This window comes from Mercenaria mercenaria, chromosome 12 (genome assembly GCF_021730395.1).
Source record: "Mercenaria mercenaria strain notata chromosome 12, MADL_Memer_1, whole genome shotgun sequence".
Classification (NCBI taxonomy): Eukaryota; Metazoa; Mollusca; class Bivalvia; order Venerida; family Veneridae; genus Mercenaria; species Mercenaria mercenaria.
The window spans coordinates 48,396,489-48,423,671 of record NC_069372.1 but is presented as its reverse complement, the minus strand read 5'-3'; the positions used below and the strand labels follow the sequence as shown (position 1 = coordinate 48,423,671).

The 27,183-nt window shown below is 35.1% G+C and overlaps 1 protein-coding gene across 2 annotated transcripts in view; it reads left to right on the top strand.

The window, feature by feature from the left end:
* LOC123534174 (uncharacterized) overlaps positions 1 to 27,183 on the top strand; it is a 134,326-nt gene that overhangs the window by 40,436 nt on the left and 66,707 nt on the right. For both annotated transcript variants that reach the window (XM_053519966.1, XM_053519965.1), the window contains exons 3-7: positions 10,979 to 11,137; positions 11,537 to 11,614; positions 18,714 to 18,836; positions 19,215 to 19,268; positions 23,101 to 23,140. In XM_053519966.1, coding sequence (XP_053375941.1) covers positions 10,979 to 11,137; positions 11,537 to 11,614; positions 18,714 to 18,836; positions 19,215 to 19,268; positions 23,101 to 23,140 — 454 coding nt within the window. The remainder of the gene's footprint in view (positions 1 to 10,978; positions 11,138 to 11,536; positions 11,615 to 18,713; positions 18,837 to 19,214; positions 19,269 to 23,100; positions 23,141 to 27,183) is intronic.

Sequence of the window (27,183 nt, the reverse complement as noted above, 5' to 3'; positions counted from 1 at the left end):
TGTTATGTACATTTACTAGTTTGTCCGTTACATTCCTTAGTTTGTGTTGTGCACTCACCAGTTTGTGCTGTACAATTGATAGTTCCGCCCGCTTAGCTCAGTAGGTAAGAGCGTTGGTCTACGGATCGCTGGGTCGCGAGTACGATCCTCGGGCGGGGCGCATGTTCTCCGTGACAATTTGATAAATGACATTGTGTCTGAAATCATTAGTCCTCCATCTCTGATTTATGTGTGGGAGTTGGCAGTTACTTGCGGAGAACAGGTTAGTACTGGTACAGAATCCAGGAACACTGGTTAGGTTAACTGCCCGCCGTTACATGACTGAAATACTGTTGAAAAACGGCGTTAAACCCAAAACAAACAAACAAACATCGTCATGTGCATTTTCCAATATATTCGGTACAAATTATAATTTGTCTTGTAGATTAACAATTTGTTATGTACATTTACTAGTTTGTCCGGTAAGTTTCTTATTTTGTGTTGTGCATTCACTAGTTTGTACTGTCCAACAGATAGTTCGTCATGTGCTTTTCTTAATATGTTCGGTACTAATCATAATTTGTTGTGTAGATAAAACAATTTGTTATGTACATTAACTAGTTTGTCCGGTACAATTCTTAGTTTGTGTTGTGCATTTACTGGTTTGTGCTGTCCAATTAATAGTTCGTTATGTGCTTTTCCCAATATGTTCGGTACAAATCATAACTTGTCTTGTAGATTAAGCAGTTTGTTATGTTTTTTACAGATATGTATTAATTATCTTTTCAGAAGTTTCCGAAAATAGATAATTACCGAAAAGAACTTATTTAACATAAGTAGTATATTTGTTGTATGTATGAGAATTCACTTGTAAAGACAAAAATTGTAAGGGTACACGTTGTGTAATTTAACATGAAATCGGATATTTTAAGCAATGGCAGCACAAACTGGCCAATGCACAACACAAATCAATAAATGTACCGGACAAACTAGTAAATGTACATAACAAACTGTTTTATCTACATAACAAATTATGATTTGTACCGAACATACTGGGAAAAGCACATAACGAACTATTAATTTGACAGCACAAACTAATGTATGGACATCACAAACTAATAAATGTACCGGACAAACTAGTAACTGTACATAACAAACAGTTTTGTCTACAAGACAAAATATAATTTCTACCAAATATATTGGAAAATGCATACGACGAACTATCAATTGTACAGCACAAACTAGTGAATGCACAACATAAACTAAAAAATGTACCGGACAAACTAGTAAATCTACATAACAAACTGCTTTATTTACAAGAAAGATAATGATTTGTACCGAATATATTGAAAAAAGCACATGGCAAACTGATAACCATTAAGTCAAGACAGTCTAGGCGTTCCATACCCCGCACTGAATGAATAAATAAGGGGTTATCCCTAACTGCATGTCTATTTTTAGAATAGCCAGAATTTTTGATATCAAGAAATACTGGCCATTTTTTTATATCAAGAAATCGAATTCTTGATATCAAAAAATGATTTCTTGACATCCAGAAATCGAATTATTGATATCAAAAATTAGTCCGTATTTTCTTGATATCAAGAATTCGATTTCCTGATATCAAAATATATAACTATATTTTGATATCAAGAAATGACTTTCTGATATCAAGAAATCGAATTCCTGATATCAAGAAATCAATTTTTTGATATAAAAATTCATTTCCTGATATCAAAAATTCGATTTCCTGATATCAAAAAATATAACTAATTTTTTGATATCAAGAAATGACTTTCTGATATCAAGAAATCGAATTCCTGATATCAAGAAATCATTTTTTTTGATATCAAAAATTCGACTTTTTGATATCAAAATATAAACAGCATTTCTTGATATGAAAAAATGAATTCCTGATATCAAACAATTTTTTTTTTATATCAAGAAATGATTTCTTGATATCAGAAATTCGATTTCTTGAAATCAAAAATTCGATTTCTTGATATCAAAAAATAATTCTTGATATCAAAAAATCATTTCTTGATATCAAAAAATGCCTATAAAATAGTGAAACGGTGCCCCATATAAATAAGCATTGGGTTTCATAATTTAGTCATACACATATCGAGGGCTGAGTCCGGGAAACTGTTGTATCTGCATTTTTTTTAAATTTTAGAGGAGATAGAAAAAATCTGTCTATTTTCTTAAATGCTTAATTAGTATTACCATTCTCAGTAAATCATTACAAATTGAAATAAGAAATAATGTATTAGCTTTTAAAATTCATTCAAATAATCCTTTTTTAAGATTAAGCGAAATATGTCAGATACAATAGTTTTACGCTCAAAATAGCTGAATTAAAAAGTTACCGGTCAATTATTGCATCTGCAAAGTTCATTAAGAATTACTTATGAACTTCAAATTGCTTTAAGCATAGAAATATTGGTTTACTTGTAAATAACCAGGAAATAGAGTTAGATACATAGAGAATATTAGGTTACTGTCTTTCTTAACTTAAGTTTATCCACCGAGTTGGAGAAAGGTGTACCCAGCCGAGGCTGGCCCTGTGGTCTAAGGCAAGAAGACTTTTAAAGTTGTTCCCTATATAAGTCTATATAAACCATGTGACCCTCAAGGCGGGGCCATATATGACCCTTGGTGATAATATGGACAATCTTGGTAGAGGACCTCTTGATGATGCTACATACCATATATCAAAGCCCTAGGCCTCCGCACTCATGTCCGGACCTTCTCAAAAGTAAAGGACAGGAAAAAGCAACAAGATAGGCAATTTGTCACATAACAGAATGACACATGGCTGCATCCATCTTCCATATTTATTCTATAAAAATACAAACAAAATTAAGTCCATAGACATTGAAGTGTAAGGCATGATTGGGGTTTGGCAGACCATGTGTTGCGAAAAGGTTTGCAGACACAACATTTTATTTTATAACCAGTATCTTTGAAGTTATTGTATCCGCATCACATTATGTGAATATGTTAATACAGACTGTTATTTTTAGCTCACCTGTCACATAGTGACAGGGTGAGCTTTTGTGATCACCCTTCGTCCGTCGTCCGTCCGTCCGTCCACAATTTCTTGTGAACAAGATAGAGACCACATTTTGCAAGCCATTTTGATCAAACTTGTACAAAACTTGTATTGGCATGATATCTCAGCTCCTTTCGAAAACTGGCCAGATCCCATCATGGGTTCTAGAGTTATTGCCCCTTAAAGGGCCAGAATTTGCTATTTTTGTGCATCAACAATTTCTTGTCTGCAAGATAGTGGTTTCATTTATGATTTTATTTTAACCAAACTTGCACACAACTTGTATCACCATAAGATCTTGGTTCCTTTCTTGAACTGGCCAGATCCCATAATGGGTTTCAGAGTTGTGTCCCCTGAAGGGCCAAAATTAGCTATTTTGACCTTGTCTGCACAATAGCAGCTTCATTTATGACTTGATTTTTACCAAACTTGCACACAACTTGTATCACCGTAAGATCTTGGTTCCTTTATTGAACTGGCCAAATTCCATCATGGGTTCCAGAGTTAAGGCCCCTGAAAGGGCCAAAATTAGCTATTTTGACCTTGTCTGCACAATAGCAGCTTCATTTATGATTTGAATTTAACCAAACTTGCAGACAACTTGTATCACCATTAGATCTTGGTTCCTTTCTTGAACTGGCCAGATCCCATTATGCGTTCCAGAGTTATGGCCCCTGAAAGGGCCAAAATTAGCTATTTTGACCTTGTCTGCACAATAGCAGCTTCATTTATGATTTGAATTTAAATAAACTTGCAGACAACTTGTATCACCATAAGATCTTTGTTCTTTTCTTGAACTGGCCAGATCCCATTATGCGTTCCAGAGTTATGGCCCCTGAAAGGGTCAAAATTAGCTATTTTGACCTTGTCTGCACAATAGCAGCTTCATTTATGATTTGAATTTAAATAAACTTGCAGAAAACTTGTGTCACCGTAAGATCTCGGTTCCTTTCTTGAACTGACCAGGTCCCATCATTGGTTCTAGAGTTATGGCCCCTGAAAGAGGCAAAATTAGCTTTTTTGTCCTTTTCTGCACAATAGCAATTTTTATTTATGATTTGATTTTAATTAAACTTGCACAAAACTTGTGTCACCATAAGATCTTGGTTCCTTTCTTGAACTGACCAGATCCCATAACGGGTTCCAGAGTTACGGTCCCTGAAAGGGCCAAACTTAGCTTTTTTGACCTTGTCTGCACAATAGCAGCTTCATTTATGATTTGATTTTAACCAAACTTGCACACAACCTGTATTACCATAAGATCTCAATTCCTTTTTACGAAGGGACATATTATGTTATCGCCTTGGTGTCCGTCTGTCTGTATGTCTGTTGGTTAGCAATTTCCCTTCCACTGTGTAACTCTTGAACCTCGTGAAGGATTTCAAAGAAACCTGGCACAAATGTTCACCTCATCGAAACGACGTGCAGAGCGCATATTTCGGATGGCTCACTTCAAGGTCAAGGTCACACTTAGGGGTCAAAGGTCATATGACTTTGTTTTGTGTGTATATTGCTCTGCATTTGCGTCAATTGCAGTGCCCTTGTTTTTATTTGGCAGATCCTTCTTTTGTTGACTTACAATATTCTTTTCAATTACTTCCCTTTTATGTTACTATAAATAGCTTATTTAGTAACTTTTTTATTATTGGCCATATGGAAAAACCGAGACCACTTTTCTATGGTACAACATGGATGGTACCTCCAATTGATAGGTGTTTTTTGACATATCTGTACCTTGTAAGAATTTTTTTTTCTTTTTGGTTAAATTCCCCTTGTTGTTCCTGTCCTTCGGACTTAGATATTTTTTCTGAGGACTTAGATTTATTTTTAATTTCTTCCCTTTGTTGTTCCTGTCCTTTGGGCTTCATCAGTCAAAATTTTGCTCCTATCCTCCTCTGATGTAATCCTTCGGGCATTAAACTACTGGCCTGATTTGAAAATAATTTTATTTGAAGTAACTTTAAGAAAATTTCAACTATATTTTCTCATAATTCTTTTGATCTTGATTATTATTTTTTGACCTTCTTGTACTTAAATGCAATGATAACAGGTGAGCGATATAGGGCCATGTTGGCCCTCTTGTTTATCTTATATCTTCACATAAAACCTAAATAAGAATAACAAGTTTTCTCCTTGTTTTGTGTTTTACAGACCATAATGTGACATACATTTTTTTTTTCAAATTGAGACTGTAACTATTGTATGTGCTACAATAGTTTCCCGGTCAACAAAGGTGGTGGTTGCGGATACAATATTTTCACATTATTTATAAAAGAACATGAAATTGTTCAAAAAGTTTTAATAATAATTTTGCAGTAGATGGATGACATTAAAAGGCTTAAGAAAATGCAATAAAACCATTTTGGTCGGAATGTCAGATACAATGATTTCCCAGTCAGCCCTTGATATGTTGTTACAGATTTTGTTACATAAAAGATTAGATTTTGGTACGTAAAAGAGCAATGATTATTACTTATTTTTTCTCCTTAATTTGTTCATGTGAGCTAATAGTTTAGATTAGTTAAATTGTGAGATTTTCTCCCTATAATTACTGCAAAATGACAATATCATAAAAAGAATTGTGAGTCAATTGCTATAAACTGCAAGTCCCTTACAGTATCAATTGCAACTTGTGATTAAATGATTCTTACATCTTTTTAATAGTAGTTTCAATGTTTTTAGATGTGTTTTCTTTAATAAATCTGTTAGAGGTAAAGGTAAATTTTATTTGCCGTCGCTTTGTGAAAACAATGAAGATAGGCTCTGTAGAGCTTTTAAGCGACCCTATTTTAAAAACAGTTAAAAGTGGGTTTAAGTAAACCTAACAACATAAAACAAAAACAGCAAAAAATTGTTTTTTACATAACTGATCCATATACACACTAATATAAGATTACTTTTTAAGGGCACTTTTATTCATGAAATATATGGTTATCCCTATTCGTTATTAACGAGAATATATTTACATTAGTACAGAGCATCCATTGCATTTATGCCTATAATGAATGGTTGTGCCAATGTTAAAAGAAAGATAAATAGACAACAACGCTAAATTATTTAAAGTTGCTGCTGTATTTTGCAGTGTAACAAACTCAAATACAATATTTATTACCAACACAGTTCTGTAAAAGCACAATTATGCTACAAATGTCACAAGAAAGATGTCGACACTGTACGACACACGTCCCTTGAAAATACTTGATTTAATAACTAAAAGGGACATACCCAGAGAAGTTAGATATGAAACCTGAGACGAAATGCGCATGCTTACTTGATAATGATGATGTTTCCCAAGTTTCACTGGATTTGGGAGAAACTGCAGGAGAAGTTTAATACACAAATTACAGATGTAGTTGCCACTTTTCCGAAAAATGGCCATAGCTCCAACATAAATGTTCCGACAATATGTGCATGTCCACATTATGTTTATGATGTATGCTATGCTGTCATTTGGGATGAAAGGAAACAGTAAAAAGATTGAGTACACAATGTTCTTATTTAGCTGAAATTTATGTTCCTTTTGGTGAAGAGTGTATTGTTTGCTCTTGTCTACCTGTCTGTCTGTCACGTTCGTTTGGTAGATCATCTAGGGCCCGATCAATAACTAGAGAATACTTAGTCTCACAATAGTCTATGATGATTTTCTGTGTTCAGTAGATGATCCCTATTATGTTAGGGGCTGTAGGTTTAAACCAAGGTCACAGTGACGTCTAGACAAAATGACCACAAATCACTTGCCCCTTACCGATGTGGGTTCTAGCCTTACTCAGAAGTTACTCAGGGCTTAGGATTCTCCTTCTGGCCCAGAACCGATCTTAACTGATCTATTATGTATACACATTCTTCCTAAATGTTATGCTGATTTCAGCTTCGGACACAATATATTATGTTAAAGAAAATGGACTTTGTTGAAACAAACACCAAAAAACTATAAAATCAGTTCATTTATTATCCGTTTTTAGTTTAATTCTAATAGACATTTGCGAATTAAGTCTACCTGGACTGTTAAAACCTAAGACGATAGATTTTTCAAGGGGACCGTCTCAACATATTTTGATTATAGTATGCGCAGTAGGAAAAAGAGTTTTTAACGGCAATAGGGTTTGGGTTATTATATCATCACTATGCGGTAGGTGATATAAATTCAGGTGAGCCTGTTTTTAGCTCGACTTTTCGAAGAAAGAGTAGAGCTATTGCAATCGCTCCGGTTGGCGTCGGCGTCGGCGTCGGCGTCACCGTTTGTTAAAGTTTTGATAAAGTCAAATATCTCTGTTATTATCAAAGCTATTGACATGAAACTTAAAATGGTTATTTACTATCGAAGTCTTCACCAGGAAAAACAATCCCCATAACTCTGATTTGAATTTTGACAAAATTATGTCCCTTTTTAACTTAGAATTTTCAGTGAAAATCTTTGATAGGGTCAAATATCTCTGTTATTATCAAAGCTGTTGACTTGAAACTTAAAATACTTATTTACTCTCAAAGGCTTCACCAGGAGAAACAATCCCCATAACTCTAATTTGACTTTTGATAGAATTATGCCGCTTTTTAACTTAGAATTTTTGTTTTAAGTTCTTGATAAAATCAAATATCTCTGTTACTACCAAAGCTATAGACTTGAAACTTAAAATAGTTATTTACTATCGAAATCTACACCAGGAAAAACAATCCCCATAACTCTGATTTGGATTTTTACTGCATTATGCCCCCTTTTTACTTAGATTTTTTGTTAAAATTTTTGATAAAGTAAAATATCTCTATTACTATTAAAACTTTTGCCTTGAAACTTAGAATACTTATTTACTATCAAAGTCTACAGGCGGAAAAACAATCCCGATTACTCTGATTTGAATTTTGACAGAGTTATGTCCCGTTTAAACTTTTTATTGGCAAAGTTCTAATTCAGAGTCAAGCACTGAGAAAAGTCGAGCCTGTGTTACGGACAGCTCTTGTTCCGTTTTTCTGTTCATCAGAGAGAAGTTATGCTACACATACCGCCAAAAGTATCAAAGCGAGCCATGCGCTCTGCACGTCAACATAATGTGGTGACCATTTGTGCCATATTTCTTTCAAATCCTTCAAGCAGTTCAAGAGTTACACATTGCACTCGAATAAAAGTTATATGACCTTTGACCCCTAAGTGTGACATTTACCTTGTAGCTAGCCATCAAAAACATGCGTTCTGCACGTCGTCTCGATGTGGTGGACATTGTGCAATTTTTCTTTAAAATCTTTCAAACAGATCAAGAGTTACAGAGCGGACTGGAAACAAAGTCATATGACCCTGACACCTAAGTGTGACCTTGACCTTAAAGCGAGCCACCTGATACAGGTGCTCTGCTCGTCGTCTTGATGTGGGGAACATTTGTCAAGTTTGTTTAAAGTCCTTTAAGGGGTTCACGATTTACAGAGTGGAGTCGACACGAAATTGCTAACAGACCGACGGACAGAGAGACAGACAGACAGACGGCCAGATGAACACCTGTTGTATCCCAAAATACGTCCCCTCGGGCGTATAATAACAACAAAGGAATGTAGACGCATGCTATTACATTTTCTACAGTTTTCACAATGATTTACCTGCTGACCTACAGTTTGATCCCAGCTGTCCCAGTTTAGATTTTTTCATGTCGGTCGACGACGAAGATAGAATACGGATACATTTCGATCAGACTAGCTCATCTTTTCAACATTGACGCTGATGCGCAACTTACAATATTAAAGAACATTTCAGGAAAGTGTTATGACGCTAGATCAAATACGTTTTGCGATATGTATAACAAAACATTTCTCTGGTGAACAGACGGACGGAAAGACAAATCCAGATCTTATCCTGTTCGGTGAGATAATAAGTCGGACCTTACCATCGTTATAGGAATGTTTTCCTACCAAACATAAATTAAAACTATCATGTCGAGACGGTCCCATCGAAAAAACGATCGTCTTAGGTGTTCACAGTCCACGTAGACGTAATTCGCAAATTTTTGTCTAATAAGAAGTTGATGGACCTATGTGGTGTATCTTGAATGGCCCAACTTAGTCTATTGTGAAAGTTAGCCTTGATGAAGAAAGGCAGTCCCCATCCGTGTTTTTATTTTATTTTTTTTATTATGACGTCGACGTCAGAACTAGCTGCTGCTTCGTAAGGGTCAGGGTGTGGAAGTTTCAAGTAACATGTGTGCCACGAACATTTAATTGCGCAAAATTTATGGCAATTGTGTTTGTTTGTTTGTTTTGGGTTTAACGCCGTTTTTCACCAGTATTTCAGTCGTGTAACGGCGGGCAGTTAACCTAACCAGTGTTCCTTGATTCTGTACCAGTACAAACCTGTTCTCCGCAAGTAACTGCCAACTTCCCCACATGAATCAGAGGTGGAGGACTAATGATTTCAGACACAATGTCGTTTATAAAATAGTCACGGAGAACATACGCCGCGCCCGAAGATCGAACTCACGACCTCGTGATCCGTAGACCAACACTCTACCTACTGAGCTAAGCGGGCTGGCAATTGTGTAGTTTTAAGGTATTTTGTTATTATTAACATTATGGTATATAATAACATATATAGTTTTTACACCAGTTCCATCCAAAATTCTACTTTAAGTCCATATTTTATGTTGTATGACTTCTTTTATCCCGGGCTTATAGCGATTGTACTGTCCATCTGTTTATCCGTTTTAACCGTTTTGCATATATGCAACATTACTTAATTCAAACTCACACTCAGCAATACTTTTGACAAAAGCTACAAACTGACCTCTATATAAATGACATTGACACTCTTATGACCTTTACCTTAATAAGAAGTTTTGGTCCTACAGCCTACATTAATTATCAGATTTAGTTATTATTCACACTTAACAAGCCTTGTGGCAAGGCCTACAAACTGACTTATAATCTGACCTATATGACCCAATTTAGTTAATATTCACACTTAATAAACCTTGTGGCAAGGCCCACAAACTGACCTAATATAGATGACTTTGAACTTCATTTGACCATCACCTTCAAGCGTTAAACCTCAAAACCAACATTTTGATTAACCGGATTGTATCGTTTTGCCTACAGTCTACATTAATCACCAAATTTAGTGAATACACTCACACTCATTTTCCTTTTGCCTGCTGGCGGCAAGTGATTCTGCTTTTGCGACCAACGCAGACCATGCAGGCTGATCATGGTCTACACTGTGCGCTATTCAGTCGTTAAATTTTCAGTGAACACCCTTTCGAATGATAAATGGTACTGTCCAAGACGGATGGACTAGTCCAGTTTAGAAATGTGAAGGTTAAACCTTGAGGCAAGACCTACAAACTGACCTATATATAGGTGACCTCGACTTACATATGATCTTCACTTTTAAACTTAAAACCTCAATAGGACATTTTTTTATTATACACCTTAGGGACATGTATTTTTCGTTTTTGTTCTAAACATATTCTATTATCTCAACTTGTAACTTATCTAACAAGCAATAGTTCTAAATGACGTAATTGTGTAACGTAAGTTATTACATTACAGAAATTTCGTGGATCGAACGTTAGAAAGGTTAAATGCACCCGAGACAATTGTGTAATACTTTTGGAATTTTGTTAGATTGTTTAGACTATAGAATTTTCAGCGAATTTCTAAATATATAGCGGTCGGTTTCAGACCAGAAGTTGTAAATATAAGCAAAGTCCATTCCTTAACAAAACTATCAAATGGTATTGCAAAGATTGGTTTCGTATTGATAGAAATAAATAAAACCTATATCTACCAATTTACAGCGTTTTGTTTTGTCCAGCAGGCGCCAGGATAGCCGGTTATCCAGTGTGTTGACTCTAAGTTCTCTAAGTTTCAAAAACTGAAAGCCATTATAGCTTATTTCCAATTTCAGGAAATAAAGCACTCTTTTTCAAATTTTAAAAAATAACGAATGTAGGTGTGTATATTAAACAGGTAACACAGCACAAAATGTCCATATACAACTCCTGTAATATGCAGTTAGACAAGTCAGAAGTAGACATGTACATAGATGATATGATTGCTCTCCTGCAAGATGACAAGAAACTGAAACACCAAACAGATGCTCAGACAGCTGTAAGGAATCTGCAAGCGGTAATACAATATCTGTTTTAACGATTTTTTCCTAGGAGGTCACGTATATATATTAGATTAATAATGCTGAAAGCACAGTGTGTATTGGATGCAATTTCTAAGTGTTAATTTGTCGGACTAAGACCCAAATGTATATAATTATATCTAGTTTTATTATACACACAATTGAAAAACCAACGTACGTGTTTATTAGTATTGGTCTGTCCCGGTGCCGAATATATTGATTAAATATCTGTTTCAGTGTAAATTTCAAATGGTATTTACTTGACTGTAAGTTATGCAAATAATTCATCGACATAGTAATTGTATTACCATAAAATATAACAGTTTCTTGATTACAGAAACCTTCCTCTGATATCAAATATTCATTTTACTTATTTGCATCACATTCCTTATCAGCTCAAGGAGAGCAAAGGCTTAGCTGAGGATAAACTTTCTGAGGATGATTGTAACAAGCGTTCCATCGCACAGCAGCAGGTATGTTTTATAGCATTCAAATCTTGGCCTGTGGCATCGAAGTGATTAGTGATTTAAATAGGTTCGTCAGAGTGACTATAAGACTAAAATATCAGTCAGCAATTTATAGTTCACGTTATTTTATACAATAAAATGAAAAATTGAGAATTCTGATATGAATGAAATTTTGTTTATATTGTCGTGACATTACATATTAATGGCGCCAAACAGGAGACGCGAAAGAGTGCTACCATATTCATCTATTTTGCTTTTATATATTAAATGACATTTCAGAACTATGTTATTCTCAAATTACACACTTTGATTCGATTTTAAGGCGAGCACAATTATTTATTAGACGTCTACGTACTCCAGATTTTATCCCACGGGACGTGTACGCCCTCACCGTGCCTTAAGGAGGTCGGTTACCTTAATATTCGTATGTGCGCATGTCCAACCGGAAGCTAACGTGACGTTTTATAACGACGTTTACAATAAACTAAATGTGTTTGTATATAAATTCTTCTGAAAAAAAGAAACAACCATTAAGCTGCCTCCGATCTGATGTTTGATGGTTTAATAATGCAGAAATAATGAATAAATTGCCACAGAAATGCTTCAAAACATTGTTGCCTCAAAATGACGTCATTAACGTTATGGCGTAACGTGTCAGTTACCGCGCAATATTAATTAGTTTTATTTTAAAAGTACGTAATTCTGTACATTTTCTTTATTTGAACAATTTTTAAACAGCCATTGTTTTGCGTAAATATTTTTGATGAGTCTTTCACTCAATATTTTGCTTCTTTTATGTAGTTATATTGAAATGTTATGCGGAATGTAAGAAAAATGGATGATTGTCACTGATGTTATTGGGATTATAGCTGGGTGGAAGGTTAATCATTACGGTCATTTTCAAATAATAAAGTGGGCAGTTTGATTTGTGATAACTATTTTTATAGTTTCCGTTGAAAATGTGTTACTTATATACTAAAACTAAGCACTAAATTTGTTTTAGTTTTTGTAGAAAATTGTGGTTTCTTGAATTATATTGATGTTACCATGGAAACAAAGCCCGTGACCTATATATCTAAATTTAAAATTCAAAAGCGTTGACACTTGTCTATCAAAGGAACACAGCTTCGGCTTTTTATTTGTATTTCAACAATATCCATGAGAATAAAAGCAGCATGCAGAACGATATTTCCATACAGAATGTCAGACGACGGGTACTGCTGTAAGTATTTTAAGCTGTAAAATTAGTTTAAATAAACATAAATAACACGAACATATTACTTACGTTAGAAATAAGATGTTTTAAAACTCCATTAACAAGAAAAATGCTTTTATTCAATATTGTTTCTAAGAAATTACAATAATAAGCAAGATATATGCTATTCTAAATATATCTGTTGCCATGGTTACTTTAAAAAATAAGAAAAATAGGGTACCACATAAAGTGCTTGGTATTTTGCAAATTATATTACCCAAGTACTCCATGTTGATCATTAACAGAATGGCACCGAACCCCCGTTTTCATACATAGTTGTTACATATTTTTTTAAAAGATGAGAGAAAATGCGTTACTATAGAAACACCAGCCCCGCGACATATACAGTCTACACTTATACTAGACAGCTAACGCGCATACTAGTAGGGTTATCAATTATGCAGACTTCTACGGATATCATTGAAACCAAAATACACTGAAAAGTGTCAAATATCCGTATTTTACTTCTTCTTCCAATATAATATACCTTTGGAGGGTCATGTACGTTAAACCTAGATAAAACTTGCTCTAGAAAGGACAGAGATAAACGGAATTGTGATTGTAGCAGTTAAAACATTAAATTACACGAAATAAAAAAAAACAATGCTGCGGTTCAACCTATTTGAATTACCCTGGTAACCAGGTAACCTATCCCCGTAAATGTGTTATTAAAACACAGCCACGTTAACGTCACGTCCACCTACTATTTGGCACTTTACTTGCACCAATAAATACTGCTTACATTTCGTCCACTTTTTACATATAAGCATGTTAGATTCAAAATAATTTATAGCAGAACCATTTTTCAACATATTTAATTATACTCCGTTTACAATATTTCACTTTTACCACGCCCTCGCGTAATTATTCCACAGGCGTATAACCTCTTCGACGTGTTAAAATGTATTTAAACATGGTTCATATTAAAAACTTATTTTCTATATTTTCACTGGTTTCCTGGAACTATTTGGGTATCATTCGTCTGTGACTTCAGCATCATTTGAACAAAAAATGCTTAGACCCGCCCGCTTAGCTCAATAGGTAAAGAGCGTTGGCCTACGGATCGCGGGGTCGTGAGTTCGATCCTCGGGCGGGGCGTATGTTCTCCGTGACTATTTTATAAACGACATTGTGTCTGAAATCATTAGTCCTCCACCTCTGATTCATGTGGGGAAGTTGGCAGTTACTTGCAGAGAACAGGTGTGTACTGCTAAAGAATCCAGGACCACTGGTTAGGTTAACTGCCCGCCGTTACATGACTGAAATACTGTTAAAAACAAAACGGCGTTAAACTCAAAACAAACAAACAAACAAAAATGCTTATTAATAGAGAAGTAATTTAATATATTTCTCTCTGTCTAGCAAAGTCTAAATATTACACATACTTTTACCGCAACGTGCCTATATAGTACATTTCATCCAGTATGTGCACGGCATTTAACCTCGCAAAGGGACACTGCCACATTCGAGGCTATATACCGATCAAAGAAATTGTTGTTTTTTTTGTTTCTAATAAAATTCAACTACTTCATATATCAATTTTGATACAGTTTTAGATTTCCACTCCGCCAAAGATCTAATTTCTTCAAATAAGCCAATCAAGTGCTTTAAGAAAACAAAAATAAAAGGGTGTTGAATTGAAGAAAGGTACCCTCATATTGCCGCATTGCAGGAAGCGGTGCGCAAAGTAAGCACACTACTTTCGTGTCTAGTAAACAACTCCAAAACATCCGAATATGAAAAATGTCTTATTTTATGCAAGATAAATTCCACTAGTGAAATAATGCCCATTTGTCCCCTGGTTTACGCAGCAAATGCGCTAGAACTGTGAAAGTTAGAATCTATTTATTTGGGACGTTTTTCAACTAAAACACGAAAGCACATTTTTGGCTGAATTCCTACTAGATAGCCTATAAAGGGATCTATTTTTTTATTTTCAGATTTTTTTTTTACATTTTTTTTTATCTCAGAACACCTTCAGTCTGACAATCGGCGCTGTTTTATTTGGAAGTCATATAAAAAGTCGAGAAATTCGCGTTTTGCTGAAGCCACCTCAATATCTCCTCATGTTTTCGCATTTTCGAGTGTTTTACAAGAGTTTAAGACTTAATATATATGCCCAGAAGGTAAAACAAGCATTGTTTAATCTAAAATGCCAAGGATATTAAAGATCTAAATCATACAAATACGAGATTTGATCGGCACCAAATGTGGCAAAATTACAACTTCATGTGCGAAAATTTGGTCCAGAATATAAAAATCTAAAATTTAGTCTCTTTGTTGTGCCCAAATGTCGTTTTACGTGATTAAGAATATTATTATTTTTATATTCCAGTATGTCTGCTTCTACTGTGTTAAAACTACATGATTTGCCTCTTCTGTGGTAGGTTGCATTTCCCTAGAAATATGGTTATTCTTTTCCGAAAATTATTAAAGAGAATATATCCAAGTACTCCAAGTACTAGTATAGAGCATCCACTGCATTTACGAGTATGCCTACTAAAGAAATTGGACATGAAAAACATGACTAAATGCACATGTCTGTTTGATGTTGTCGACATCAAGTTTCGTTCAATTGGGGAGAAACTGCAGATGTTCAAATATTTCGAAGTCTGAAAAAGGGCCACACCTCCAATAACAAAACCGGACATAAACATACCAACAATATGTGCATGTCAAAAGCTATTAATTGTAATTTAAGTTGAATGGAACCCGAAATAATGAGTACACAATGTTCTGATGTAGGATCTAGTGATAATATTTATGATCCCTTTGAAGAAGATGGGGTATATTGTTTTACTCTTTGTCTGCCTGTCTGTCTGTCTCTTAAGGAGGTAGTATACCTTGTTACCAGGGAAACTTCAAATTTAAAGAACTTTAGCAATTTATTGTGTTTCTTGTAATTGAATGTTTGAGCTAGCTACTACAATCTCATTGACAAGTTCGTTTATCTCTGTCTCTTCAAGTACAATTTTTATCCAGGTTTAAGTACATGGACCTCCAAAGGTATTTCATATTGAAAGAAGAAGGAAAATACGGATATTTAACACTTTCCAGTGTATTTTGGTTTCACTTTTATCCGTAGAAGTCTGCGCAGTTGATAATTTGATAATTCTACTAGTTTGCGCATCACCTTTCTAATACAAGCTTAAAATATATATGTCGCGGGGCTCGTGTTCCCATGGTAACGCATCTGGTCTAATTTTCAAGCAACTATGTATGATAACGGGTTTTTTGACGACTTCAATGCCATTCTGTTAATGACTAACATGGGACATTAGGGTAATATTATTAGCAAAATACCAAACACTTTACATGGTACCCTTATATCTGAACCTTTAAAGTAACCTAGTCAACAGAAATGTTCAAAAGGTCTTATATCCTGCTTTTTATCGTAATTTCTAAAAAAGTATTAAATAAAATTATCTTTCTTGTTTAATGTAGCTTAAGATAGTTTTATTTCTAAAAAAAGGTAATATGTTCGTGTTCAATGACTAAAATACTTACAGCAGTATCCCTGACACTTTGAATGGAAAAATCATTGCGTATGCATAAATAGGCCAGTGCCAATGCCTTTGAATTTTATATTTAGATATATAGGTTACGGGTTTCGTTTCCACGGTAATATTGATTTTATTCAAGAAATCACTATTTTCTTCTGAAATTTGAACAATTTTAAAGCATACTTTTAGTATATAAATACCAAATTTTCAGTGGAAACGAAATAAAAACAAGACAAACTACCCATTTTTTATTTTAAAATGGCCGTGATCATAAGTAACCTTTCACCCAACTATATTCCCAATAACATCAGTAACAATCATCCATTTTCTTACATTCCGCATAACATTTCAATATAACTACATTAAAGCTGCAAAACATTGATCATTATTCAGAGCGTAAAAATATTTCGGCAAATAATGGTTGTTTTAAAATAGTTCAAATAAGAAAGAATGCTCAGAATAACGTACTTTCAAGATAAAAGCTATTAATTTTTGCATGGTGACTAACACGTTACGTCATAACGTTGATAACGTCATTTTAAAGCAACAATGTTTTGTAACGTTTGTGCGGTAATTAATTCATTATTTCAGCATTATTAAACCATTAATCATCAGAACAGAGACATATTAATGAAGATTTAAAGAAGAATAAAAATAGAAACACATTCAGTTTGTCGTAAACGTTGTCGTAAATTGTCACGTTAGCTTCTGGTGTGGCACGCGCACATACAGATGTTAAAGTATACTACCTCATTTATCGTTTAGTAAACTATTTGGTTTCCAAAATAACTCGACAATACTTTGAAGGGATCATTGTCTGTGGTCAGTAGATTACCCCTATTGTTTAAGAATTCAGTAGGTTAATGTCAAGGTTACAATGACCTGTGGGCAAAAGGTGTCCGCTCAATAAGTAAAGAACGCTTAGGCAAACAGCCTTCAAACTTCAGAACCTAATAATCCGATCTGGTACAAAACCGAACCTGACTGAGATCTGTGTGTATACACGCTCTTTCTAAGTATGATGCGTTCTGCTTCTGACGTAATGTATTATGTAAAAGAAAACGGAAACAGATTCCTTAATTTTGTTGAAAAACTACAATAAAATCGATGCACTTATTATCCGTTCATAGTTTAGTACAATAATGGCCCGTGTGTATTGTCCTAAAGCCCTTGAGCTATTTTAAAATCAGGTTTTTGTGAAAATGGCACACAGAAACCGTTTGTTGACCTTTTCTTGATATACATAACATTTCATTGACATATTATTTTCATATGTGGCAATAACCCTTGAGCAATTTGAATGGTATTTGTGTAGTTGTAAGGTATATTTGTTACAATTCTTAGTAAAATTGATAATAATATATTTATAATTCCATATGGTTGTATTAATGTATATAGTAAAACAGTCACAATTGGGTAGAACTGTTGCAAACGTTGCAAATATGTACGATATTCTGATGTGTTTCATATTATTTGTTACCATTACAAGCTAATATAAAACGTACATGTGACACATAATGCAGTCATGTTATAAAATATTCTAAAGGAGACAGAATGAAGTTGTACGTATTGTAAAAAATAACGGAAAACCGTTGACGTCATTACGTCATAAACGACGTCATCAAAACAAGTCATAGTTTCATAGCGTTGTCCGTAGAAAAGTGCACATAAGTTTTTAAGCTGTATTATGAGAGTTATGCACCGGTCACAGACATTAGATCAATGCCAAAACAGTATCATGAGAATGAGAGACTTAGCAAGACGCAAGTGCACAGGATAGTTAAATGCTTTGAACAGTCAGGGTCAGTTATTGATAGACGACATTGTAATAACGGCCGACCGAAAGCAGTCAGGCCTTCAGAGAGGACGTCAAATTGAGCACATGTTGTAAAGCTTGACTTTTTCTATAAAGGGACATTAAGCTGAGCATTTTAAGTAAACCTACTGATGTTATGTATCAAATAAAACTTTATTATATATCCTATCGCTTAGTGACTTTTGTTTAAAAGTACATTCCATATTTTGAAAAAATTAAAACAGCGAAATGATAACAGATATTATGAAACACCTGTGTGTTATAAAATAGACAGCATTCGTTTCTACCATGAATTCGCTCGTCATTTTGGATTTTTTTTTCTGGACCTATATTTCTAGCTAAAATTCTGTCAAAATGATTTCCCTTTAAATTCAGAACCTTTAGTAAAAGCTCAAAAAGTTAATAAAAAATCAAAGTATACCGGATTTAAGTTTTAAAGAAAAAACTAAAAGCCACGGCATATTTTCAATTTCAGGAAAGGAAGCGCTATTATTTTTTCAAAATCATAATGTATGTGTGTTTATGAACCAGGTTAGGCAGCAGAAAATGTACATATTAAAGAGGATTGGTACGTTAGATGAATTAGATGAGACAGATGAAAACAAGTATCGAGATGTTGTGACTGATATCTGGCAAGATGCCGAGAAAGCTCAGGTAACGTATGTATAACTTTATATTAAGATATTAAGCTGAAAGCACTGCGTGTAGTTGATTAAATTCATAAAGATAATTTGCCGAATAAAGCATGATGAAAGAAAAATCATCAAAGTACAAAAAGTATATTAAACTGTATATAATGTATATATAACACTTTGATTACATAAACAATCAAGATATCAACGTACATTATTGCTTCGGTGTCAAAATATTGATTAAATATGCATTTCGGTGCTAATAAATAGCGGTATTAAGTGCTCTCTGTCTTACCCATTTGCTAAATGCCGTTCATCTACATAGTAGATATTTGTATTTCATCAACAAATATAAATGTATTTTTTATTTCCATAAAATATAACTATTCATTGTTTTTAGAATCGTCCCTTTAACACATGGAAGGGGAAAAGGAAGCGGAAGAAGAAGGATCAGGTATATTTTATAGTATTCCATTCATGGCGCTCGGCATCGAAATAATTAGTAATTTGAACATTTCCCACGAGTAACTAAAGGATTAAATTTAAAGATATTGTCTTAAATCATATTTTATTACATACTTTTAATAGAAGGGAATATATAAATATGAAAACCATCTAGTTTATATTGACGCAAGTCAAATATCATTTAGTGCCAAATAGGCGACGCGAAAGAGTGCTTCCATATTTCATCTACTATTTTACATATATAACGGAAATATGCCTCACTAAATTGACACGCTTTAAATCGAATATTAGACAGGCAAAAATTATCATTAGACGTTTTCGTACTCGTAAATTATTCTGCGGTGCATGTATCCGTTCGGTGGGCTTTAACTGGATTATTATAACATGGTTACGTTAATGTCCACCTACCATTTGGCACCTAACATGCTCTAATAAGTAAAGATGCCTCATTTCTTCTACTTTGGTCACATAAAAGTTAAATTAGATTCAAAATGATTTATAGCAGAAACAGGTTTTAATATATATATAAACACTCCGAATCGGTTATACTCCGCGCAAAATAATTCACATAGGGGATGTACTCATGAAATTATTCCGCAGGCGTATAACCTTTCTGTCGTGTTTAAATATACTAGGGGCCTCCGTGGCCGAGTGGTTAAGGTCGCTGACTTAATATCACTTGCCCTCATCAATGTGGGTTCGAGCCTCACTCGGGGCGTTGAATTCTTCATATGAGGAAGCCATTCAGCTGGCTTACGGAAGGTCGGTGGTTCTACACAGGTACCCGCTCATGATGAAATAATGCATGAAGGGGCACCTGGGGTCTTCCTCCACCATCAAAGCTGGAAAGTCGCCATATGACCTATAATTGTGTCGGTGCGACGTTAAACCCAACAAAATAAATAAATTATTTAAATATACTACTATGTAACGATACATTATTTCTTAAATATATACAGCATAGCAAGTTTTTTTATCACGAAAACAGCATTGTATTGTCATCGAAAGGTATGAAATATGACTTTTCTTCATGTCACCAGATGGAAATTAGAATGTTTCTAGTAAATATGAAATATAATGCAATGTTTACTATTTATTTATTAAAACTGATTTTCTTTATCTATTTTAACTGCATTTTCTATATTTCACTTGTCAACTGCCACGAAAATATGTATGGCCCGCCCGCTTAGCTCAGTAGGTAGAGCGTCGGTCTACGGATCGCGGGGTCGTGAGTTCGATCCTCGGGCGGGGCGTATGTTCTCCGTGACTATTTGATAAACGACATTGTGTCTGAAATCATTAGTCCTCCACCTCTGATTCATGTGGGGAAGTTGGCAGTTACTTGCGGAGAACAGGTTTGTACTGGTACAGAATCCAGGAACACTGGTTAGGTTAACTGCCCGCCGTTACATGACTGAAATACTGTTGAAAAACGGCGTTAAACCCAAAAACAAAACAAAAAAAACGAAAATATTTAAGTATCTTTTGGCAGTGATTCCGGTATCATTAACACACAAATGTGCATATATGGTACATTTTATCCGGTATGTGAACGTGTGCATGGCATTTAACCTTTGCAAAGGGACACTACTCAAAAACCCGTTTCCCTTTCGATTCCTTGTATGTTCTATATAAACTGTACTATGCTAACAGTGATGTTTCACATAACCAGGCTCATTTAAGTTTACAAATTCTCACATTATTTTGTAGAATTACATAAAACTGACACAAAATGTACACAGGAGTAGGTGTCTTATGTCTTCTTAGCGAGATTTTGTCTGTCCAGTTGCTTTTTGTTAAATCTTATTAAAATTACACTGCTGTAACTTTTAAATTGAGTTTCACGAAATACTACATCTTCTTTTGTCTGTTTCTACCAAAATGTCCAAAATAAATCCACAATGAAATTTAAGCAAAACACTGAGTTCTATAACCTGTCCTCTATTGCGCGACTCAACCACATGGCTCCCATGCTGGTTTCTTAAATGTTTTTAGTTTTAATCAAGTAAAGCTTTTATTGAAAATGTCGAGTATAATTTGTCCTAGTGATCGATGGATTTAAAGTAGTTCCCTCTGACTGGGTTGTTTCCCTTAAAAAATTACTGTAGATTTATGGTAAAAAAATCAAGATTTCAACCTCAAAGAATTGGCATTTGCTTTGGTTTTTGATTTGGACAATACAGTGAGATAAAGCTTGCATATTATCCCATAGAACATTTGTGAACACCCTTCAGCTTTTGTGTTTGTCGACTGGCCGTTTTCATGATGAATCATGTTGCTTTATAAATTCATATAGAGTGCATTTGATCCAGTTTAACGTCTTTTCAACAATTGTCAGTTAGTAAATAAATGGCGATGTAAACTTGTAGTAGTGAGCACAACCAACGACTTTATAGTGTGGTTCATTTGGATATCATGCCATAGATACGTGAAATGATATCCCATCTGGACAAATTATATAGACACCGGGCTGATCAGTCCTGTCGTCCTTATAGGCATTTGCGAATTAAGATGAAGTGAACTGTGGACACACAGGACGGTCGATATTTCAAGGCGACTATCTCGATATCATTTATTTTTATCCGGTGTAGCAGGCGAGACATGCATAATGGTGATAAAGTCTTGCTTGTTATGTCACCACTTTGTGGTTGGGATATATATTTGACTTTGTCTGTCCGTCCATTTATCTTTCCATCAGAAAAATATTGTATTATCCATGTCGCCAGAAGCAACTAACTTACTGTTAATTTACTGATTTGTATTTTTTTTCAACATTACAAGTTAAGCAAAGTTGTAAATGTGAGCAAGTGTGATCGTCCTGTCCGTCTTTCGTCGTCCGACGTAAACAATTTAGCTTTGAACATTCCAGAAATTAATATTTGGACCGAATCGTATTCCGACTTAGTCAGAATGGTTGTCTTAACAAAATCTCGGGCGATTTTGAAACTGGTCAAAAGTAGGCCACTAGATAGTTAACAGTGGTTTCGTTGATCCCAGATGACGCAATATTGAAATTGATCTAGATTTTCACGAAGACGAATATTTTGACTAACTTTCACATAGATCAAACAGAAAAAGCCCCTGTAGTGCTAATAAGGTTTTTGTATGATTAAATAATCGATCTAGTAATTGACCCAAATATATATATAAAATGTATTATTGCTGAACAATACGGATAATATAGCGGGAAAAAGATTGGAGGAAATGCCTTTTTTGATATTACATAGTTTAATTTAGTAAAATTACAAGTTAAAATTCTCAACCGGTTTCACCATAAATATGGATCTATATATATATTAATATCGATCTATATAGAGAGATCTAGGTCACCTGTTCAAATCAAAGTAAAAACTTGTGTATGCAATATTGGCTGCTTTTATACTGGATATTCGTGGAAATCGATCAGATTGTTTGTCTTGGGTCAAAAACTACGTTACTCGGTCAAAACAAAGAAAACCCTTGTGCATGCAATAGGGGCTGCAATTTTCACTGGAAATTCATGTAACTTCAAGATTGTTTTGATGAAATCTAAGTCAGGTTCGATTAGTATTCATCTCAGATTAAGAACAAGGCCATCCAGTAAATTCAAAGAAATATTTTGTGTATGTAGGGCTGCAGTTTTTCACTGGGTGTTGGTTTCTTGTTTTATATATTTATATATATATTTTTTAATGGAAGTCGTTGAATATCACTCCCGTAATTCTTGCAAGTAAGAATTCGGCTTGGCGGTAAGAAAATTTTATTTCAGAAATTGTTTCACTTCAATTGCATCGACCTGAAATCATTACGCAAAAACTAACATTTACTTTTTTTGTTTTAAGGCGAAAACCAAGAAAAGCGGTCCGTCTCAAAAGGAACCAGGTAATAATGAAGTGTCTAAATCAAGTAAAATTCATATTTTCACTAGGATTTCTTTTACAGAGGTAATTAAAGCAATTTATTTTGAACAATAATTTATCATTATCTTGCCACTAAAGGAATGTCAAATTGATATGTAGTTTTTCGGAAGCACCTCATCATAAGGTAAGGTATGAATGAAAATGTAAAAAAAGTTCAAAACTATGATCGTATTATCTTGTATCTAGTCCCACTTGTATATAGTCTACTCTCCTATCCAGTGCGAACCAAAGGAACACCATCACAATTAAATGATCAGTCCTCAACATAGGAAGTGTAGACCGTATAATTAATAAAAAAAAGTTTACTGTGCCCTTTGTGATATTCATCTAGGAAATATGTGTCTCCATGAACTGGATATTTAATCACTCTTATTGAACACTGTTTGATTTAATATACACTCTTCACTTGGCTGAGGTATGTTAAATCTACAAATACATGTTCAAGACTTAAACTCTATCTTTGTTATTTACCATCACTGCTTATTTCCTATTCCCTTACATACTTGACACCTAAATAACTGAAAACTTCTGTATTTACACTTCTTGAAAATTCACATAACCTAAACTTGACTTATAAGCGGGTAGTACTTTCCTAAAAGAGATTGAAGGTCTTGTCATTCTCAAGTGTCAGTCTGGTCATATGCCTCAACTTCTATTAGTTCTGTCACGGTATTCTGTACTACTCCCATCCTGTGGCCCAAGCATCCCTAGACCTGGCATCTGGGTATGTCAAGAAAGTTTGTCTACAGAAACGTGTGCTCATTGTCCTTTGAAGTGTTTTGAATGGATCGCCTGAATGCCTTAGACACAACGCCAAGTATAAAGTAACAGCATGACTTCGCCAGTCAGCATGCCGTCTGAATGTTTTAGCAAATGTAATGCAACCGGAGCTTATCAGCGGTTTCGCAGTATTCATCGCATGACCAACACTTGAAAACCGTCTTAAAACACAGCATTAGTTGAACATTAGCATACGGGAAAAATACCATTCCAACGCCTGTACCAAGGGACAGTAAGTAGCATTAAATGTTTTGTTGCATGTTATCAAAGTAATTTACATCCTATTACGAAAATCTCATATGTACATCTATTGCTTGACCCGTCACTTAAATGCAGCTGACCGAGCAAACTCCCAGGTAAACCCCCGGTCAAATCATTATCGTTCATCATACATTGAATGACTGTTTATCACTAAGACACGAACACCACTTTCCACTCGTACAGGTAGGAGATAGTTTGGTCCGAGAAGTAAGACTCTATTAGACTTGAAAATCTAGGGCCCTAAGCCATTCGAAAAGACTTCCTTAGTCTTTCCTAACCGTAGACCCTTTTGGTCTTGGAATAGAAACCCAATAGTCTCTAGTTTGATGACGACATTGGTCTCCTTCCTTGACAACCTCCGACAACAACAAAAATCATCATATAGGTACGGTTTATCTGCAGTATCTAGAAGATATGAGAAATTCATAATATCATGTTAATGGAATTAACTTCATGCATATAAAATCTGTTTTGTCCAACATCCCTTTCGTCCAATCAGCGCTTTATCCAAGCCATACATCTTGGCAAATGATCGCCCCTATATAGCAAAAGTCTGTCAATGCAAACTGACCGTTCAAACCTTTCTTGTTGGGTCATGCATCCACACTGGCTTCATGTTTTCTAGGAAACGACTTCTTGTCATAACTTCGTAGTACTGCTTTCTTTTTCAAGTTTTACCTGGTAATGACATGCAATTGAGAGAGTTTTTCTTGTCAGCCCAATCCTCCCAATGTAGAATCCATGTCAATGACACTTTCACTTTCGACTACAGGCAGACTAATGACAGCCTTGCTGGGTAGTAGAATATCATGCCCAAATACCATCTTATTAAAAGATAGATTGGCTGTCAAATGTTCAGTTTCTCTGCTTGCCACCAGCGAACCTAATATATCCATTGAAACCTTTTCCCTAGGGCCTCCGACTATCATTGTCTGCAAAACTGTCGCATTGATTGCAAAACCTCTTAAGATCAGCTTTCAGGCCGGACCAATTATAATCCTTCCGGATTCAGCCAAGCATACTTTTTCGTCCAAAATTAGCAGCTGTCGGAATGTCATGGTTTATAGACATCAGTTTCCGTCTGTTTTTCTCTGGTCCAATTAAATGAAGAGAGTCCTTTCCGTTTTCAATCCAGGTACGGTATAACATGCCTGCACGTATAACAAGTCTGCGCCACTGTCCCTGAAGCATTTTATATGAGATGACATCATCGAGACCTCCTTCTGTTCTTGTATTTGTTGTTTCTCGTCTATCAGGCTAAAACCCGGGACAACGTTATCATCATTCATCTGGTGTTTCCGCACTTTAATTGGATCCTAGGTAGGATATGCTTTATCTTTATTTGTGAATGTGTTACAACTCTGACTTGATCACCATCTGTTGTCTGCATATGCTTCAGCCTGACAATCCTTTTAATCTGCTGTCGCTGGTATGTCGTCGGCTGATATGCGTACCTCCAGCACACGGGACACGCGATAAGGAGTCTGCATTAAAGCGTTTCTTACCCATACGATGAACCACAGTCAGTCAAGTCGTATGTACTAAGTTCTTGTAACCACCCAGCCACTTGTCGATTAGAAAGTTTCAAGTTCTTCATCCTTTGCAGAAGTCCTCTCTTTCCATATTAATAAGCGTGAAAATTCTTCAAAGCTACCACTTCTGCCAGGAGCTCCTTTCTTTTCTTGTTTCACAATATGACCTCTCATGCACGTTGAGGCTCTTACTCATATAGGTAATTACCCTCTTGGTACTATGATATTTCAATTAATAAGATTTCGTCTGTTGCAAATTATCAAGAAGGTGTGTCAAGTATAACGGACTTGCCAAGCTGAGGGTATGCTAACTTAAGAGTCGTAGTAAGTGCCATTTCAGTTTCTCAAAAGCTAATTGGGCTTCTTCCAACCAAAGATACCGCTGTGTTTTCGGACATAAATTGTATAATAGCCTAGAGATTGCTGCTAATTCAGTCGCAAAAGGACTGTTGTACGAGCGAAGTCCAAGGAAGCTTCTAATTTAATTTTAATTCTTGTAGGGTGCCCACTCAAGCTCTTCTTCAAAGTATGCAGCTGACACTATAATGTCATCCATACACACCATGCATTCTTTCCAGTGTCCACCTTCAAGATATTCTCCATAAGGAGCTCAAACGTTGCTGTAGAGTTGGCTAAACCAAATGGTAAAACTGTAAACTGATATAAACAAACACTCGTTGAAAAGCTGCTTTGTGTTTACCTCCTGGACGGAGTGCAACCTGTCAGAAACTACAGTTCAGATCAATACAGGAACACCATTAAAAACCAAAGCAGCCAGACATTCTTCTACGCTTGTTACTGGATTAGCATCTTTAATTGTTACATAGGTTTGACACCTGTAACCAACGTAGAAACGTGTAGAGCCATCCTTCTTTGTGACTAGCACTATGAGAGATAACCAACTGCAATAGATTATTCGATAACGCCCTTCTGGAGCATTTTTCTAATTTCCTCCTCCGTTATTCGTTTACCAATTGGTTTTATCTCATGCTGGACGGAACCATTTTGGCCCTTATCATCTGATATTTTGAAATGACTTCTTGGTATTTCACAAGTTTCGAGGCTTAATTCCTTAAGGTACATGTAAACTTATTGTCCCTAATCCATTGCCTTTATGCTAGCAGGCCGTACAGGGTTAACTGGAAAATGATGTTTTGACTCGTTGTTAACTCCGATTGTTACCATGGGTGGAGTGAAAACACCTTTGTCACAAATTTCAACATTTTTAATCTTTACAGGTATACGAATAAGAGCCATAGATGATATGGTAACCTTTCTCACCGACACTATAACTGTATTTTCTCTCTTTGCCAATCCAATATCTGTCAGAATATATATTTTTTCTACTGTAGTCTATCTTTGAAGCATTAATAAAGAATCTTGATCTAAAATGCAATCTGGAACAATGTAACACACATTAAAACAACGTCAA